At 44.9% G+C, this 18,928-nt stretch overlaps 1 protein-coding gene across 4 annotated transcripts in view; it reads right to left on the reverse strand.

The window, feature by feature from the left end:
* Positions 1-18,928, reverse strand: part of PMS1 (DNA mismatch repair protein) — a 76,169-nt gene that overhangs the window by 3,141 nt on the left and 54,100 nt on the right. For 3 of the 4 annotated variants that reach the window (XR_015263620.1, XM_086783853.1, XM_086783854.1), the window contains exon 10: positions 3,003-3,106. Coding sequence is in view for 3 of the 4 variants with exons in the window: in XM_086783853.1 (XP_086639979.1) it covers positions 3,003-3,106 (104 nt within the window). In the remaining variant the exon portion in view is untranslated. Of the gene's footprint in view, positions 1-2,544; positions 2,737-3,002; positions 3,107-18,928 lie in introns of those variants that run through there. The other variant, XM_086783855.1, reaches the window with a different exon arrangement.

Consider the following 18,928-nt stretch of genomic DNA (forward strand, 5'->3'; position numbering starts at 1 on the left):
CTGAAATTCAGCAAAACAGCTCTCTTTATTGCTGTAATTTCTGGTCTTTTTGCTGAAAACCCTAATTTCAGCCCTCCTTTCTCAAGTTGAACCATAGGAGAAGCTTTCCCAGGGTTCCCTTCATCCTCTTGAAGACTTTTGTCGGTGAAGAAATGCGACAAATCGAAGATCTCATCATTCCAAGGAAGTCCATCGCGAGCGAAGACTTCCGCTATCATCGACTCTACTTGCAATTGGTAAGCTTTTATGCTTAAATATGGAAGCAAGTAGCAAGAGGGAGGAACCGGATTACAAGATCACATACCCTGTGTAGTGTTCTCTTGTCCTACGTGCTCTCTTGCAAATTGTTGCTACCATGTGTTGGTGGAACAATAGAGAGCAAATGGTAGGGAACATGGGCACTTGAGAGGGTAGTGTGAGTTGCAAGTCTACACCGACAACCACTTGTTTGCAATACTGTATTCATATGCATTGGTATAGAAATCTAGTCAGAAATGTCCATGACACTGTGTACTTGATTCTCCCACGATCAATATACTTTATTTGAGGGAGGGGCCGGCCGTTCCGGCTCATTGTGTGTCTCTTGTCAATTCAGCAAATTACTTCTCGTATTGAGCATGTGTCCATCAAATCTTAGTGTATTTAAGTGTATTGATTAGCATTGTGTTCAACCAAGTTACACTAAGCTTCCCTCAGTGCCCACTAACTATGTAGAGTATGAATGATCTCAGTCCAAATGGAACGGATGGACTCAACTGGAGGGGTGAGAGTGCCCTGGATAGCCTCGCAGCAACGGGCCTGCCAAATATGACATGCAGCTAAGCTGCTGATGTTCTCCCATCTTGAGCTGGTGCCCGGACACCACGGCTCTGCCGATCTCTCAGGAGTGGGAACTGTATCAATCCTGCAGTGAGAGAGTCGGAGTGCCTGCCCACCTACTCCCTCCTTGTAGAAAAGTCAAAGGGCCTGCCCACCTGCTCCCTCCTGGTAGAAAAGAGAGGGGTCGTTCTCAGTCAAACAACCCAGGTTACTGCCCCCCAAGTGCTAGTACACAATGCCTGCCGCACCGACGTGTATAGGTGAAGGACCCTTTGCCAAACCTGTTGCAATTTGGGACAGTCCCAAAAACAATGCCACTACGGCTCTGTGAGGTGGCTTGCATCGTACGCACTGTGCCAACCGACCTCTAATGCCGAGAGCAAGGCAGCGGTGGGCTAACTGCTAGAGGAAGAGAGTGACCTTCCTAGGCCAATAACTACCCCATAGAAGCTTCCAAAAATCTCCTTCGGAAGAGATGCCTTGGGCTGCCCAGTGGTCTGCCGGTACTAGGTTGCTATCAATCTCATGAATCTGGATCATGCAACCCATCCTCATCGAGTAATGAAAATGGGGGTGGTCAGGCTCTCTAGGCTGAAGGGGTCTTGCCACTCCCACTTGCCTAGATCCCATTGGACGCAAGCCAAAGGCCGGCTCTCCTAGAGCCATAGACGCCAGGAACTGTCACAGGCCCACCTTGGCCGGAGGAGGGTCTACGTGCCACTGATTATCATGAAAGCCAAGAATCCTCACCTGCTGAAGAGATCCACCGCTGTAGTCCTCTATGGGAGAGAGGGACAGCCGACCCTGGGACCAACAGAGAAAATGAGTGTGGGCCCCACATCAGAACCGATGATGGCTAGAGGGAAATCCTGGCAAATAAAGGCACCAAGTCATTGAGGGGGGGAGGATCCTGAAAGAGGGTCCACCAATTGGGGCCTGCAGGGGTTTGGGGGCGGGGGAGGGGGGGAGGGGGAGGGGGGATGAGATCCCCGCAAGGCATCTGTCGTGTGTCTCTCAGGGGAGCATCCTGAAGCTGGCCTACTCTCCCAGCAAGATTGAGCGAGACCAGTGCTGAGGGGCTCCACGCAATGTGGGAGCAAGTGCACAGGGAAGTGACCATTGGGCATCCTGAAGAAGGGGTTCCAAATCAAGGGCTGGAGGAGTCTCTCCTCACCTCAAAGGTCGGGGCAACTCGGTGAGGGCTGGCTTGAGAGACGCTGAGATCATCCTCAGCAGCTGATGATGGCCTTGTTTGGGGAAGTTGGAATGGCTGCCATAGTGGGCAGCCAGAGGTGAAGAACAAGCTGCCACCAAAATGACATGCAAGCCATCCATGCAAGGAGAAGCGTTGTTCTGTCTTGGTACCATGCAGTACATGCTGACGGCCACTACAAAGGGCATCCATTTAAACTGAGCATAATCATTTATGTACAAAATCTGAGCACTGAGGTGGATATATATCTGTAAACCTTCAGGAAATAATGAATCAAATTAAACATCTCAACTCTAACCTTCTTTATTAGCACACTACTCACCTTTACAGCTCCAATCACACAATGCACTGTCAATATGCAACATATTCCAAAAACGAAATGAAGTTAAGGAAAAAGTCATGCCATAGCTTCAGCTGGCAAAGACGTACACCTTTCATCCCCATTCATGAGCTTACCACTGGTTCCAAACATTATGTTCTTGCTGAAAGGAACTGCCATCAGCAGGCAAAACTGTTGGAGGTCCATCCTTATCCTCAATGCCTGGGTACCGAGCAGTCTACATGCCAGCGGCCACTACAACGGCATCCACTGCATGGGCCACAACCAGAGTAGTAGTAGCTGCAGCGGCTCAGGACTAAAAAACCAGGGGAGCACTATAGGAGTGAAAGAGAGAGGAGGTGGTCATTCTGGCCCTGTCCTTCACCTTCCGAAAAGTGACATAAACTCAGCATAATCATTTATACAAAAATTTGAGCACTGAGGTGGATATACATCTGTAAACCTTGAGGAAATAATGAATCAAATTAACCATCTCAACTCTAACCTTCTTTATTAGCACACTACTCACCCGCTCCAGTCACAAATTGTACTGTCAATATTCAATATATTTAAAAATGAAATAAATTTAAGAAAAAAAGGTCATGCCATAGCTTTGGCCAGCAAAGAAGAACATCTCATCCATGAGCTTACCATTGGCTCCAAACGTTATATTCTTGCTAAAAGGAACTGCAGTCAGGCACAACCGTTGACCTGGAGGTCCATCTTTATCCTCAATGAAGTCAAAACCATTCTTCCTGAACAGAAACAACATAAAACAAGCATCCTTATGGGTGTTCCAAGTTAGAACACAACCAAAAGAACAGAGGAACTTATACATGAATCTAAGCATATATAATACAGAACAAGCAGCTCATGTTGTTGGACAATTTTGCTTCCCTCTTCAATCTAACTTGCGCATACACACCTATGTGAACAAATCTCTACAACCAGACCAGCTGTATGGATTAGACGACAATGTAGTACAGTTGCCAAGAGCTGTACTGATTGCATGGGCACCACTTGTTCATGTGGCTGAAGGTCGTGTATGGCTCAGATAAAGCTATCATGCATTGAAGGCCAGAAAAGTGTTGAGGCTGAGCAAAAATACTAACATAGCCTGAAGAGACGAGAAGAAGCAGTGCTTTTAAAGCTCAACATAGCCTTCCAAGGAAGCATGCCCCATACCTTGGTCCCAATCCCCACCGTGGTGCTCATAAACAAGCCACCAATCAGCTAACTGTTGTGCAGTGTATGTAGCAATTAAGCATGGCCTATTAGCATGGAATTCTGAGTGGCTGTCCTTGATTACTATTACTATCTAACTACTATGATACTATCACAACCCATGTGACAGGTTAACTTGAACAGACAAACATATTCACTCAAGAGTTACATATCCACACAAGGGGCATGACTCATTATTACTCATAACGTCCTCTCTATTCAAGAGAGCCTTAGGACAAATGCAACAACACCACACTCGGTAATCGCTTCTTTAATTCTTTTTACTTTGTTTATCATTCAAATCAGAATCAATTTGTGCATAATTGCATTCTACTTGCACCGGTGATTTATTTCATGGTTTATGATGGTGATTATCATGTTTCTACCTTTGCCTTTGATTTTACACTGTTGCTGTGCAGTGTATGTAGCAGTTAAGCATTGCCTATTAACGTGGGATTCTAAGTGGTCCTTTACAGAATCACATGATTTGTCCTTGATTACTATCTAACTATTAGCACAACCCATGTGACAAGTTAACTTGAACAGACAAACATATTCACTCAAGAGTCACATATCCACACAAGGGGCATGACTCATTATTACTCATAACGTCCTCTCTATTCAAGAAAGCCTTAGGACAAATGCAACAAAAACACTAGGTAATCACTTCTTTAATACAGTATTTTACTTTGTTTATCATTCAAATCAGAATCAATTTGTGCATAATAGATACATATCCAAGAGATAGGAATATAGAGAGAGAAGATAGAGAGAGGGGGAGAGAGAAAGGTTCAAGGAACTTTGCATAGTACACACACTGAGCGGGGAATAGGCCCCGCCCCCTTTTCAGGACTTTATTCAAGAACAATCCACGGGCTTGCAAGCCAAGATCAATTACAACCAATGAATACAAAATCAAACAAATATGGCAATGTAGAAACCCAAGTCATAGTCGATGTTGACGCACGAGATCCTGATGCCGAGCACACCATGGGGATGACCCACAAGAATATCTCACCGGGCAGTACTAGATCCAATATCCAAATCCAAGCTTGCACACAAGGTGCACAGGAGACAAGTGCAGATGATGGAGCTTATGACAATAAACTTAAAGTTTGTTGCCCAATCTGGAGAAGAAACAGTCCACAAGCTGTACAGATGTGTGTGACACACGATGTGTCCACGACAAAACGGTAATTAGTAGTACAGTCAGCGGTGCACAACGATGATTCTGTCACCTTGGCAACGACCATGGCCAGCACAGCTGGTGGTGGCAGCCGGTCAGGCGACGCTGATAAGGCAGCCAAGTGGCGGAGAAAGGAGGCGCAGCCACGTGCTGGTCCACGTTCAGGTGGTGGAGGCAGAGCTGCCAGCAGGCAGTGGCGGCAGCAACAGCACAGCCAGGCATGGCACTCAACAAGTGGCGGCAGCCTGTATAGCAGGCAGACGGCGGTGGCTGCAGGCAGCAGAAGGGGTGAACTGCGGGTGGCACTAACAGGTGACACAACCCAGCAGGTAGTGGCCAGGCGGCGGTGCTGTGTGCGGAAGATGGCAGGTGGCACACAGGCGCAGACAAGCTGTAGGCGGTGCACAGCAACAAGGTGCAGGTGGCAGTGGCTGGCTGCAGGCGGCGGTTCTCAACCGGCATTGGAGGTGGCGCCCAGGCGGCTGCAAGCAGAGAGAGGCAGTAGCAGAAAACTCCAAGCTCCAAAACTTGGTGGTGATGGTGATGTGATCTCCGCCCTTTAATTGATGAGATTGATGATGTTGATGAACTTCACTCTTCCACCATGAAGATCAAGTGAGATTCATACTTCTTTGATACTTGAAGAGAGCCTTGCTTTTTGCCAAAAAGCTATGCTCTTGCTTTGCTTTCCTCTTTTACTTTGCTTTTATCTTTTTCACTATATACAATAAATATTATTCTAATATGGCCAGCTTTTCTCAAAGTTCTTGTGCTTTGCGTTTTTGAATTTAGGGCCTTGCTTTTTGGCCCTAGAGCTGCTTTTTAAAAAAGCGGCTTTTTGCTTTTTGGCCCAGCTCAATCTCCTCTTGCCAGTGGTGCTCTTGGCTCACGATCAACCGAGTTTGACTTTTTGCTTTCTTTGCTTTTTAACCAAAACTGGTGCTTTTCCATGTGCGAACCTTATGGTCCGTGTTCCCATGCCTTCTTCCTAGGTTGCAAAAAACGTGGACTGGAGGCCAGGAATCCCCGTTTCTTGGCTGGTGTGGACATGTCACCATTTGGTCCATCTCCATTTATGGAGCCACTTCTATGAGACTGTCACTCCATAGAGCGGCCAGATTTGTACCATGTTCACATGTGGCCAGGCCAATGTCCCATGTGAAAAGGTCAGTCATCATCTTGTGTCACATGGATGGGAACCAGTTTTGTGCCACCCGTGTGTGACTAGTATTGCGCCATATGGACGGAGCCTCTTTGCTGCCACCCGTGTATGACCAGGATTGCGTCTTATCCATTGAACTATCACTCCATGGTAGGATTGATATTTGTGCCGAGCTTTGTCCATGGGATTGTCACTCCATAGGAAGGCCCGTGATAGGATTTGTGTTTTGCCTATGGGACTGTCACTCCATAGAGTGGCCAGATTTGTACCATGTTCAAATGTGGCCAAGCCAATGTCCCATGTGAAAAGGTCAGTCATCATCTTGTGTCACATGGACGGGAACCAGTTTTGTGCCACCCGTGTGTGACTAGTATTGGGCCATATGGACGGAGCCTATTTGCTGCCACCCGTGTATGACCAAGATTGCGTCTTACCCATTGAACTATTTGTGTTTTGCGTATGGGACTGTCACTCCATAGGAAGACCAAGACTTCACATTTCTGTCGCGCTAGTTTTGTGCCCGACAAGAAATTCTTGTACAAGTTTCATGAAAGGGAGATTTCGTCCATTACATGTGCACATGCATTCATGTTTGCATGCATAAACTTGTTTTCACATGACTTGTTTTCGTGTATTTGCCTACTATGACGTGCTAGTACACTGGACGAGGACGCCCCCAGTGTACCGTGGATGTGCTGTTTGCTGACAAGTTGGTGTGGCGTGTGAACAGGTGGTAAGTATTGCCTTTTTGGCCTTTCTCAAATGTAAAATCTATAAAGTAGTGTAAACCTTAATATTTATAAGGTTGGGTGTTCACGCATATTAAAAATAATGGATGGACACCTTTTAATGTGAGTGCCCAAGGATAAACCCATAAGTAACGCCTAATAATATCTAAGATTAAGGATTACATGGGAAGAATACTCTCCAGTACGTGGATGGTGGGAATGGGATAGTTGATGGAAAGGGAGCGACCACAACGGCACCCAGTTCGCGCATCGCCCAAGCGGTCCAGTTTGATATGTACAGTTCGGTTCAGTATGGGCGGTTCGCTTCCAGTTCGGTCGAGTCCACGCGATCGTTTTTTTTTCAACTGTTTTTTTTCCCTTTTTTAAAGGCCATTTTTTTTATTGTTTTTCTCGCTGTTTCTTGGGCGTTTTAGGGATTGTTTTAGGCTTTAGCCTTTGGTCCTTTGCTTGCCTTTGCTTGCATGATGCATGATACATCCTACATAATAGCCCCTCCCCAACCCCATCCTCACAACTGCTCATTGCTCGAGATCAACCCTCTCCCTCGAGCTCTCCTTCAAGGCTCAAGCCTCTCTCCCCTAGAGGCTCTCTCAGGCATCTCCCTCTTCCTCAAGCCTCCACCACAAGCCTCTCCCTCTTCCTCAACTTTTTTAAGTATAACAATATATATTTATATCTTTAAGTATTTTTTAAATGGACCGTACCTCCACCGTATTTTTATTTTCAAAATTTAGCGGTGCGTTCCGAGACCGTATTTGACATACCGTACCGAATCAAACTTTTTGTACCTGACAACTATGGGGGCGACTACTATATTGAGAGGGGGAATGGTTATCTCACCCCCGCCTCCAATTATGCTGCCGCCTGTAGCTCATGTGCCCCCCATCCAACCTGTTGGTGCCTACAGCCTCTGTACCCGCCTGGTTGCTGCCCCCGTACCCACCGGCTGCTCCTGCCAGTACCCGCCAGCTGACACCTCTGTACCCACCTGCTATTGTCATGTACCCGCCATCTGCACCCAGTCGCTACTGCCCTATACCCGCCTCCAGCACCCATCGGCTGCTGTTGCATCAGTACTCGCCTGTGGCTGCAACAGTACCCGCCATCCAACCTGTTGGCTGTTGCTACCCTTGTGCTTGTCATCAGTACCTGCCAACTAAGGCTGTTTGCACCGACCAGGAACACATTAAAGGGGGACAGTCTCCTCTCCTTAAATCTGAATTTGAATCTAAATCAAGTACTTGTTTCTGTAATTCAAATTCAAATAAGATTAAATTTAAATGTTGTTTTTCGAAGTCTTGTGTACGCAATCATCACCACCGGTTTCCTTCACCATGGAAGGCCGCCGAGATGGTGATCTTTTCCCGTGAGTATCCTAACCGCGCCCTCACATTCAGAGGAGCCAATGAAGGTCAATGGGGTTTGGGGGAAACTGGAAGCAAAGCTTACTAGGGAGCACCAGGTATCACTCTCTCCGTGGTGCCTCACCCTGCCACGTGTTCGTACAGGCGTGCCTATTAGTGCAATGTCCCGGAAGACCAGTGAGGGGCGGGTGTTCAGCCAGTGAAGGTGGGAGACTGCCTATAATTTAGTCTACTCCGACAACCGATTCTTCATCGACAGAAATCTTATTGTTTTCAATTGTATTCACTCCATGTTATGGAGAAATCTAGCCTTGGGACCCTTGAATACTTGTACATATAAATACTCCAAGAAACACAAACTATATTGAGGGGGAGGGGACAGTCCTTTTCGGCCCTAATAATGGTGTCAAGTGTTCTTTGTCATTTCCAGTTTTAATGTTGCCAGTATTGTTCCATTGTTTGTATTGGTTAAGTGATCTAATAATGTGTATTTTATCTTCCAATTTGTAGGCCTCCCGTAGGGAGCGGTTACATTGGTATCAAAGCCCGGTCGTCTCTCTTTCTCAAGAAGAGACACGGTGTTTTGAGATCGGAAGCAAACACAGACACTTGACTCAATGGACAGCCAAGGCAACCCTTTGGAAGTGCCAAATTTGAGAGGTCAATCAAGTGCCTCTCGCGATTCTGATGCATTGCATGGAAGGCACAAGCCTCTTAAGAGAGTTTATGACAGTGCTTTGATGGGACAGCCATCCCATGGAAAAGAGCCTATGCATGAGGATGAGCCAATGCATTGAGGGCTGAATTGGAACACATGAAGAAGCTTTTGCATGCAAAGGAGCAAGAGCTGAAATTTTTGCATGAAGATCCCCATGTACAAAGTGTCATTGAAGGAAGGAAAGCTAATGCTATGGTGGATATGACCATTGAGTCTATGGCTCGTGAAGTGGGCAAGAAGCCAAGGGAGTTGGCACTCTCCTATCTCATCCGAAAGGGTGATCTCAAAGAAGGAGAGGATAGGGAGTTAATGTTCAAGAATCCGCCTCGTTTGAAGCATGGAGACCCAACATCTTTTGTGCACAAGGAAGAGGTATCAATCACTTCTCGCCATGCATCTACTCCTCATGGGACAAGAGGAAACAGATATGTGCATGTTGGAGCTAGTGGGCGACATGATGGCCTTGTGGATTCAAAGCATGTTTATTATGGAGAGAGTGGTCGGCATACAAGCCGAAAGACTTTGACCATTGAGTTGTCTCGTGGTGAGACATTGCATCATTCAGGGAGGTCACATGCATCTAGGCCACAAATTCATAATGCACATGCCGCTGTGCCTCGTGAAACATCTTTGGTTGCTCTTGAAGCCCCCAGTACAGAGGGCTGCTCCATTGGATAAAGGGAAGAGAAAGAGGCAAGAACATGAGTCACATGCCAAAAAGCTCAAGGAGTTTAAGGCAGGAGACAAGTCTATGAAGTTTGATGCCTTTCATGGAGAGTATGATGCCTCCAAGGTGCTTGCTTTCGTGGCTCAGTTTGACATAACTTTCAGTGATGAGGACTTTACTGAGAAGTCTAAAATTCGTCATACAAGCATGTTTTTGAAGGGGACAGCTGCCCATTGGTAGATCACTGAAAAGACCACCAAAGATCCCATTTGTACTTAGAAAGAGTTCAAGGACAGATTTTATGCCCAATTTTTGCCTCTAAATGCGGAGCAAAATCTCACACAAAAGTGGGCAAAAAGACAATGAGAATGTGCAACAATATGTAAACAAATTTTGGAAAGTCTTGCTTGAAGTTACTCCCTTAATGCAACTCTCCGAAGATGAAAAGAAAAGGAAGTTTCGCTCCGGGTTGCAACCAGCTTACTGTTCGACCATCGAATTGCACCCGAAACACACCCTTCAGTAGCTCATAGCATCTGCTCTTGCTACGGAGCAATTGGTGCTTAAAATTAAGCAGGATCATGGAGTTTCTAAGGGTAAAGAGAGGGTTGTCCCAAACTTGCAAAAAGGTAGACAGACACCTAAAAAGAACTTTCAGGAAGCCCAAAAGAGAGGTGAAGCTGAAAATACCCCATCCAAGGACATTGGACCAAAGAAGAACAGGTTTCGCTTGACTCCCAAGCAAAGGGAGCAATATACAAAAGAGGGGAAATGCTTTTCTTGTGGTAGTAAAGAGCACATGTTTAGGCAATGGCCTACTCGCAAGCAAAAGCAAGAGGATAAGCCACCCAAGGCTAATGTGCATGCCATTCCCGATGTACAAGGTAACACTGAGCATGACGGCAAAGTGAGGGTGGTATGCAAAGCTTGGGGACAAATCAAGGATCGGCTTACTTTATTCATGTTTGATGATTGTGCGACGGATAACTTCATCTCTACACAAATGGCAGCCGCCTTGGGCATAGAGATTGGGGACATGGGACCCCAAATTGAGGCAGAGGCCGCTTTTGTTGACAAAGAGGTGCAGGTGACTTCTCTTATTGGGAAGTTGTGCATACATATATAGGGCTATTTGGGTCATGAGCATTTCTTGATTTCTCCTCTAAATGGATGTGATGTATTGCTTGGTAAGCCTTGGCATCATAGGCTTGAGCCCCGCAAAGAGTATAAAACCAACAGGATCACTTTTATGCATAAAGGTCGCATGCATGTCATTGATGCTGCCAAAGAGAGGGATTCCATCCTAGTTGTATCTCACATCCAAATTAATAAGGCAATGAAAAAGAGTCTTTCCGTGTATTTGGTTTTTGTTCATGACGACAAGATTGAACAAAGTCATGTGAATGTGGATGTATTGACTCAAGATAGGCTGAATTTTCTTAATGCGTATAAAGATTAATTTGCCGATGCATTGCCAAGAGAACTACCTCCTGATAGGCCCGAGGATCATCGCATAGATCTTGTGCCGGGTAGTTACCCACCTAAGAAACTTGCATATCGTGTGAGTGTTGTACAACAAGAGGAGATCATGAAGCAAGTTCATGAGCTTGTGGAGAAGGGTTTGGTTCAGCCAAGCTCCTCACCCTTTTGTTCTCCTGTGCTTCTTGTGCAAAAGAAGGATGGATCATTCCGCATGTGTGTGGATTATCGAGCTTTAAACAAGCACACCATAACCAGTTTCCAATACCACGCATAGATGACATCTTGGATAAGCTTGATGGCTCGGCTTGTTTCAGCCGTATAAACTTAAAGAGTGGCTATCACCAAATTCGTGTGGTATCCCAGGATGTCCATAAAACCACATTCAGGACAGGTTTTGGTTATCAATGCCCCGGCAATATTCAACCGTATGATGGACATGATATTTCGACCCTATCATAAATTTACAGGTGTATTCTTTGATGATATCTTGGTTTTCTCCAAGAATGAGAAAGAGCATAAGACTCATTTGGCTACAGTGTTTGAAGAGTTGCGAAAGCATGAACTCTTCATAAATGCTAAGAAATGTGAGTTCTTTCTCTCATAGATACACTATTTGGAGCACATTGTATCCAAAGATGGTGCAAGAATGGATCCTGCTAAGATTGAAACCATTCGGAATCGGCCAGAGTTGCAAAATGTGTTGCAGCTATATATATCACACCCTAACTTGACCTAGATCTCACCTATATACACAAACTCGTAATCAATATGAGCTAGTCTTTTGGAAGCGTATATAGTGTAACTCTCTTCCTCCTCCTCTCTCTCTCGGTCACTCTGTCCCTATCTCTTCGTGTTCATGTATTTCCAACAACAGTCTTTGTTCAAAAGCATCTTTCAATAACTGCACCTGCTGGTAAGATTCCCATTATAATTTGGACAAAACTCCTTCTGTATCACATTTTCGCACCTTTGGATGCATTGCTTAAATTCACGTGCCAAAAGAAACGCGACAAAAGTTGGATCCTCTTGGTTTGAAAGTTATATTTATTGGATATTTTGATAATTCTAAAGGATATTAAGGATTCTGATGATACACAATCCTTACTCACTGCTTTTCCTTTTCTATTTGATAATCATTGTATCTCTCAAGATGTTGTGCATCCTTCTTCTCCAATGAATGATTCTGAAGACTCTACGAAGGATTCTAGTGATAATCTTGATATATACATTGATCTTCCCATTGATATTGAACATGGTTCAAATCATGTCTATGATGACAGTTTTGATGATGCTATGAATGTTCATGAAGATCCGGCAGCTTATACAGAAGCTATCTCTTCTCCACAAAAGGATCTCTGGTATGCAAGCTGAATATGATTCTTTGATTTCCAAAGGTACATGGGTTCTTACTGATTTGCCTCCTGATCGTGTTCCTATCAAGTGCAAATGGGTATATAAAACAAAGACAAAGGTTGATGGATCTTTTGATAAGTTCAAAGCTCATTTGGTTACAAAAGGATACTCACAAGTTGCAGGTGTTGATTATCATGATACATTTTTCCATGTTGTTCACATGACTAGCATACGTGTCCTTTTGGCATTCGCTACTCATTTTGATTTGAAGATTCATCAAATGGATATGAAAACTGCTTTTCTTAACGGTGATCTCAAAGAAGAGATTTATATGGAACAACCAGAAGGATTTTCAATTTCTGGTAAGGAACATCTTGTGTGTCGTCTTTATCGCGCTCTTTATGGTTTAAAGAAGGCATCACGTTCTTGGTATATCAAAATTGATCTCTTCCTCACATCGAAAGGGTTTATCTCTTGTTTCTCTCATCCTAATATATATGTCAAGCGCAAAGGTATTCTATTTGTTATTCTTGCTCTATACGTCAATGATACCATACTTGTTTCCAATAATCTTGACTTTATGCAACTCATAAAGAAGATTTTGTCATCGGCTTTTGAAATGGTGGATCTTGGTGAGACTCACTCTTGTCTTGGTATTCAAGTTCAACGCTATCGCCAAAAAGGTATCTTGTTTCTTCGTCAATCAAAATTCATTGATAGTATTATTGAAAAGTTTGGTCTGGTCAATGCTTATTCTGCAAATACTCCATGTCTTGTAAGCTCCACCAAGTATATAGCTACGACTCATGACGAAGCATTAGTCCCACATCAACCTTATGCTAATCTCATAGGCTGTTTACAATTTGTTGGCTTAAACACCAGACCAGATATTCTCTTTGCGGCTAATTTCTTGGGACAACATCTTGCTTCTCCTTCTATTGGGCATTGGACTACAACCAAACATTTTCTTAAATATTTGAAAGGCACTAAAGACTTTGGACTCATCTATCGCCGCCAACAAGAATTCTCTCCCTCGGATTCTTTATGTCTTCTTGGTTATTCAGATGCTGACTAGGCAAGTTCTCACTCGTCTATGCAATCTACAAGTGGAAATTGTTTCTTTATTAATGGTTGCTTAATTTCTTGGGCTAGCAAGAAACAGAGTTGTGTTGCAGTCTCTACAACCGAATCTGAGTATGTAGCTGTATCTTTAGCAGCTCGTGAATTGGTATGGCTTCGTCAATTACTTGCTAATCTTGGACATCCATTATCGTCAAGTACTCCACTTAGATGTGACAATCAAAGTGCCAGTAGTCTTGCCAAGGATTATGTTCAACATAGCAAATCCAAGCATATTGCTATTCATTATCATTATGTTCGACATGAAGTAAAGAAAGGATCAATAATGATTGAGCATTGCCCCACAGATCAAATGATTGCAGATATATTCACCAAAGGACTGAGTGAAGCTCGATTCACATCATAACGTGGAGAACTTGGAGTTGTTGTAGCTTCATGCTTTGGAGATTAATACTTTTCACACTTACACCCTGAATAATTAAACTTGTATAAAATGTATTTTTGTATCCTTGTAGATACTCTTTCACATTACGCACATTGATCTTTGGTATATGATATATATGTATAGGGGCTCGGGTTTTTCCCTTGTACTCCCCAAGGGTTTTTTCACTCGCAGCTAGAGACCTTTGTTTGAGTGGGAGTGTTGGAGCTATATATATCATACCCTAACTTGACCTAGACCTCACCTATATATACAAACTCATAATCAATATAAACTAGTCTTTTAGGAGTGTATATGGTGTAACTCTCTTCCTCCTCTCTCTCTCTCAGTCACTCTGTCCCTATCTCTTCGTGTCCGTGTATTTCCAACAAAATGTACATGAAGTGCGTAGCTTTCTTGGGTTATGTTCATACTATAGGCGATTCATAAGACATTTCGCTAGGATTGCCTCGCCATTACATGATCTTACAAAGAAGAAAGCCACCTTCAAATGGACTTCGAATGAGCAAGATGCCTTCTTGCAACTCAAAAATGCTATCATTTGTGGGCTCGTGTTGATTGTTCCCGACTTGCAAAAGCCATTCACGGTGGAATGTGATGCATGTGGGAATTGTATAGGAGCTGTCCTAAATCAAGAGGGTCATGCAGTTGCTTATGAGAGCCGTCGATTGCATGATGCCGAGATCCATATGGACATTTATGAAAAAGAGCTCTTGGCTGTAATTCATGCCTTGAAAATATGGAAGCATTATCTTCTTGGGGCTGAATTTGTAATCAAGACAAATCACCAAAGCTTGAGGTACTTTTTATCTCAAACACAGCTCTCTGAGAAGCAAATGAGAATGGCAAATTTCCTTTCTATGTTCCATTTTCAGATCATACATACTCCGAGAAAGAAGAATGTAGTGGCAGATGCCTTGTCCAAGAGGCCATATGTAGCTACCGTTTCAGTGGCCTCACATGGGACGACTACCATGCGTGATTTATATCATTTGGATGCTAATTTTTCCCATATATGGACTGATTTGATGGCTGGTCACTTGCATGCCTCTTATGTGATCAAAGAGGGTTATCTTGTGAAGGATAACTGCTTATATGTGGTGAAGGATATGCGTCCAAAGGTTATAGAGGAATGTCACGCCCCACCTTCTGCTAGTCATAGAGGTATTTTACCTACGACACGCATGATAGGAAGATATTTCTTTTGGTTAAGCAGTACTTTCATTTCATATCATTATTGAGTACATCTTTTCCAGCACTCTCACGTTTCTCTGTGCTTGAGGTTGTGTGTGTGTGTGTGTGTGTGTGTGTGTGAGAGAGGCTAAGATGTCAGGCTCCCTCAGAGACTATTCTTCATCTGCTTTGGAACTGCCCTTGTTCCAGGATCCTCCTCAGGAGAATTTCAGATTTTCTTCGGCTCCGTTTCCCGAGTCACAGATTTGGGAAACATTTCTGGCTTTTTGGCAAATATATGCGGTCCTTGTCCCAATACTCACTATTTCTCTCTTGGGTGAGTTATTGGACTCTTTGGACAATTTGGAGTGAGCATAATTTGGCATACTTGGGTCGACAGAATCACCAGTCATATGAATCCTTCAGAGCCTCATTGCGGCAATCCTTATATGATGCCTGCCATGAGGGTGATATGGATGCTTCTTGTTTAGAGCTTTTCTCTTTATGTTTCTGACATTTGGGATACTCTCCGCTTCGGAGACTTCCCATCTTGTAAATTTATGAGCATATAAATATACTACACTGGATATTACCAAAAAAAAATATGTGTGTGTGTGTGTGTGTGTGTGTGCAGGCTAGCTTCCCTCCTACCCAACATTGGTATTAGAGCCTGGCTAGGGTTAGGGTTTGCCCCCTGCTGCCCTTCAGAGCTTGAGCATTAGGGTTTGCAGCAAAAAAAATTTTTGCTATTTAGGGTTAGGGTTTTGCCCTGAGCCGCCCTGCAGCCACACTCCGCCGCTGCCGTCGCCTCTCAAATCCGCCGCCGTACAGCGCTGCATGTCGTACCGCCGTCGACTGTACCTACGCCGCCACCCGACTGTACCGCCTCTTCCCAACACCGCCGTGTATCTTGCGCCGTCGCCTTGTCCCAGATCTGACGCCGCTGCTGCCCCTATGCGCCATCGCCCCTGGCCGCGTTGCCCCAGATCTGGCGCCGTCTGCCTATGCACCGTCGCCCTGCCCGTGCCGCCCCAGATTTGGCGCCCCCTGTCTAGATCTGACGTCGTTGTGTGCCGCCACCGCCGTCTGCGCCCGTACCTGCCTCAACGCCATCGCCGCCGCCTACGCCTACCACCTTGAGCGCTGCCGCCTCTGCCGTCGCCCTCACGGGCAGCTGCCGCCGCCGTCTCCACCCTGTACCCTGCCCGTATAGCCTCCCTGTACCGCCGTACAACCGTACCTGCACCTGTACCATACGACTGCACCTATGTACCTGCTCTGCATTGCCCAAAGCAACTTCAGATTCACCTTCAGATCTACCCAAAATTGGCAAGGTTTGAGGGATTTGCAATTTTTTGACCTGAAATTGAACATTTTGCCTGTTAAAAATTGGGGCTTTTCACCATTGAGCCTACAATTGCAACATTGGCACACATTGGCATTGATTTCAGCAGATTTGGTACTGCTTAATTGCACTAGAAATTTGAGGATTTTCAGAAATTGACTCGATTTTGCAGAAATTGACTCGATTTTGCAGAAATTGGCACTATTTGCAGGCAATTTTGGGTATTACATGCACATTTGGTTGGCATTGGGGCATTTCCCCCAAATTTTTGGGTATTGCAGGCACATTTGGTTGGCATTGGAGCATTTCCCCCAAATTTTTGGGTATTACAGACACATTTGGTTGGTATTGGGACATTTTCCCCAATTTTTGGGTATTACAGGCACATTTGGTTGACATTGGGGCATTTCCCCCAATTTTTGGGCATTGCAGCACTTGGTACAGGTGACAATCGCATTAGCAAATTTACAGGTGCAGATCCGATTCAGATGTGGTCTAATTGGTTGCCTAAAAATTAGGGCTTTTCTACATTAAGCCCATTTTTGGAGCATTCGACCAATTTACATTTGATCTGCAAGGATTTGAGCACTTGTAGCTCTTACACGTGTCAGTTGATTGTGTTTTTCACGGCACATCTATACATTTGTGGTTTGCTGCAGTATATGTATGCCATTGTGGACACTTTGATAGATTTGCATCATCGTGCAGTACACTTGCAGATTTGGGACATGCATATGTATTTCTCGTGGTGAAGGAGTTCCCTTTCAGTCCATTGGTTATCCTGCTATTTATCTCCCGCATTCTTACGGTTTTGCCGGGCATTGCATACTCGTGGTGACTTGTGACAGATTTGCTGTGCTATCATGGCCAACAGTAATAATGACCTCTTTGGAATGCTATCTCAAGAGGACAAGCTCAATGGGGACAACTACCCTATGTGGGCTTATATGATGCGTCATGTTTTGGTTGTCAAAAATGTATGGTTGTATGTGGATGGCACTGAGGAGCGTCCTCTTGCACCCGCTCCAGCGGAAGGTGAAGTGATTCCCGCTCATCCTCCTGCAAGTCCACCTCCTCCTCTTCCTCCTACTCAGCAGCAGCTTACTTGGGATGCTAGGGATGCTCAGGCCCATGCATTGATTGCTCTCTCGTGCCGCAAGCATATCATTCCGCACATTTGTTCTTAGCCTACAGGGGGCTTCAGCCTGCTGTCGGAAGCCTACAGGGGACTCACTGGCCCGTCAGCAGCAGCAGCAAGGTGTGGCCAGCAGTGGTCAGGGCCTCAGCCATAGCAAAAGTAAAGCATTAAAGTCCATATCTTTATGATTATATGTCCTGACAAGCAGGCCAACTGGCTGACTACTGGCCAACTGGACCCTCATCATAGTATATAAGCAATAGATCATATTCAGCATAAAGTAAAGTCATAAAGTCATTGGTTCATCATCAGTTCATCTAACAACAAGTAGAAGATATGTAGAAGGGCCAAGGTCAATCCCTTGGGGCTGACCAAAGCCCTACATTATGTACAAGCTATAACCTACCTTTTTGTACCATAGTAATCAAGAAAACCCTAAACACTAATCTCTCTCTTCTCCTCTCTCCTCTGTCTTAATCATAAGTAATTAGCATCAATGTTCTTAATCATGCTTAGCGTTGTGGATCAGTACAGCAAGGAAACAGGCGAAGCTAGAGGAAGCAGTCCCTGAGGGTAGGTACGCAAACCCAGTACCTCAGTAAGCTCTCAGATCAGTTCCAAAGGCCTAGCAACAGGCATGATCAGTTCATGCAGGTGACCCGACGCTGTGTCAAGGTTAAGGGAAAGCAGGCATGGGGACAACAGTAAACAGATGCTCAGTTCTTCATCCAAGACTTGGAAGTGGAGATGATGAGTGAAGGCGTTCAGAAGCAAAAACATGAGTTAGTAGAAGTCAAAGTCAGAAAAAGCAGTAGCAGTTTAAAGGTCAAGTCCAGGGAGGAAGGATGCCAGGGTTCCACCCCGTCATCAAGTTTAGCAGAAGGGAATGTCACGGGCACGCCCTTGCCATGGCTAACCCTGTGCAAGAATAGTCTTAATCCCTAATTAGTGTAGCAGTGTCAGTAGTAGAAGCATCAGGAACATCACCCTCAGCATCATCTTGGTCTATAGCACCATCAGCATAGGCAGCACGTCATTGGCATGGTCAACTTCATCATCAGTAGTATTAGCAGCAGCATCAACAGGATCAGCATCATAACCACCATCATCAGCATGGTCATCATGGACCATAGGGTTGGGAACCCTGTCAGCGGCCTAAGGGGGCTTCAGCCTGCTGTCTGCAGCCTACAGGGGACTCACTGGCCTGTCAGCAGCAGCAAGGTGTGGCCAGCAGTGGTCAGGGCATCAGCCATAGCAAAAGCGCAGCATTAAAGTCCACATCTTTATGATTATTTGTCCTAACAAGCAGGCCAACTGGCTGACTACTGGCGACTGGACCCTCATCATAGTATATAAGCAATAGATCATATTCAGCATGAAGTCAAGTAATTAAGTCATCAGTTCATCTAACAACAAGTATAAGATATGTACAAGGGCCAGGGTCAAACCCTTGGGGCTAACCAAAGCCCTATATCATGTACAAGCAGTAAGCAA

This window comes from Cibotium barometz, chromosome 46 (assembly GCF_041138505.1).
Source record: "Cibotium barometz isolate CiBa-2024 chromosome 46, ASM4113850v1, whole genome shotgun sequence".
Classification (NCBI taxonomy): Eukaryota; Viridiplantae; Streptophyta; class Polypodiopsida; order Cyatheales; family Cibotiaceae; genus Cibotium; species Cibotium barometz.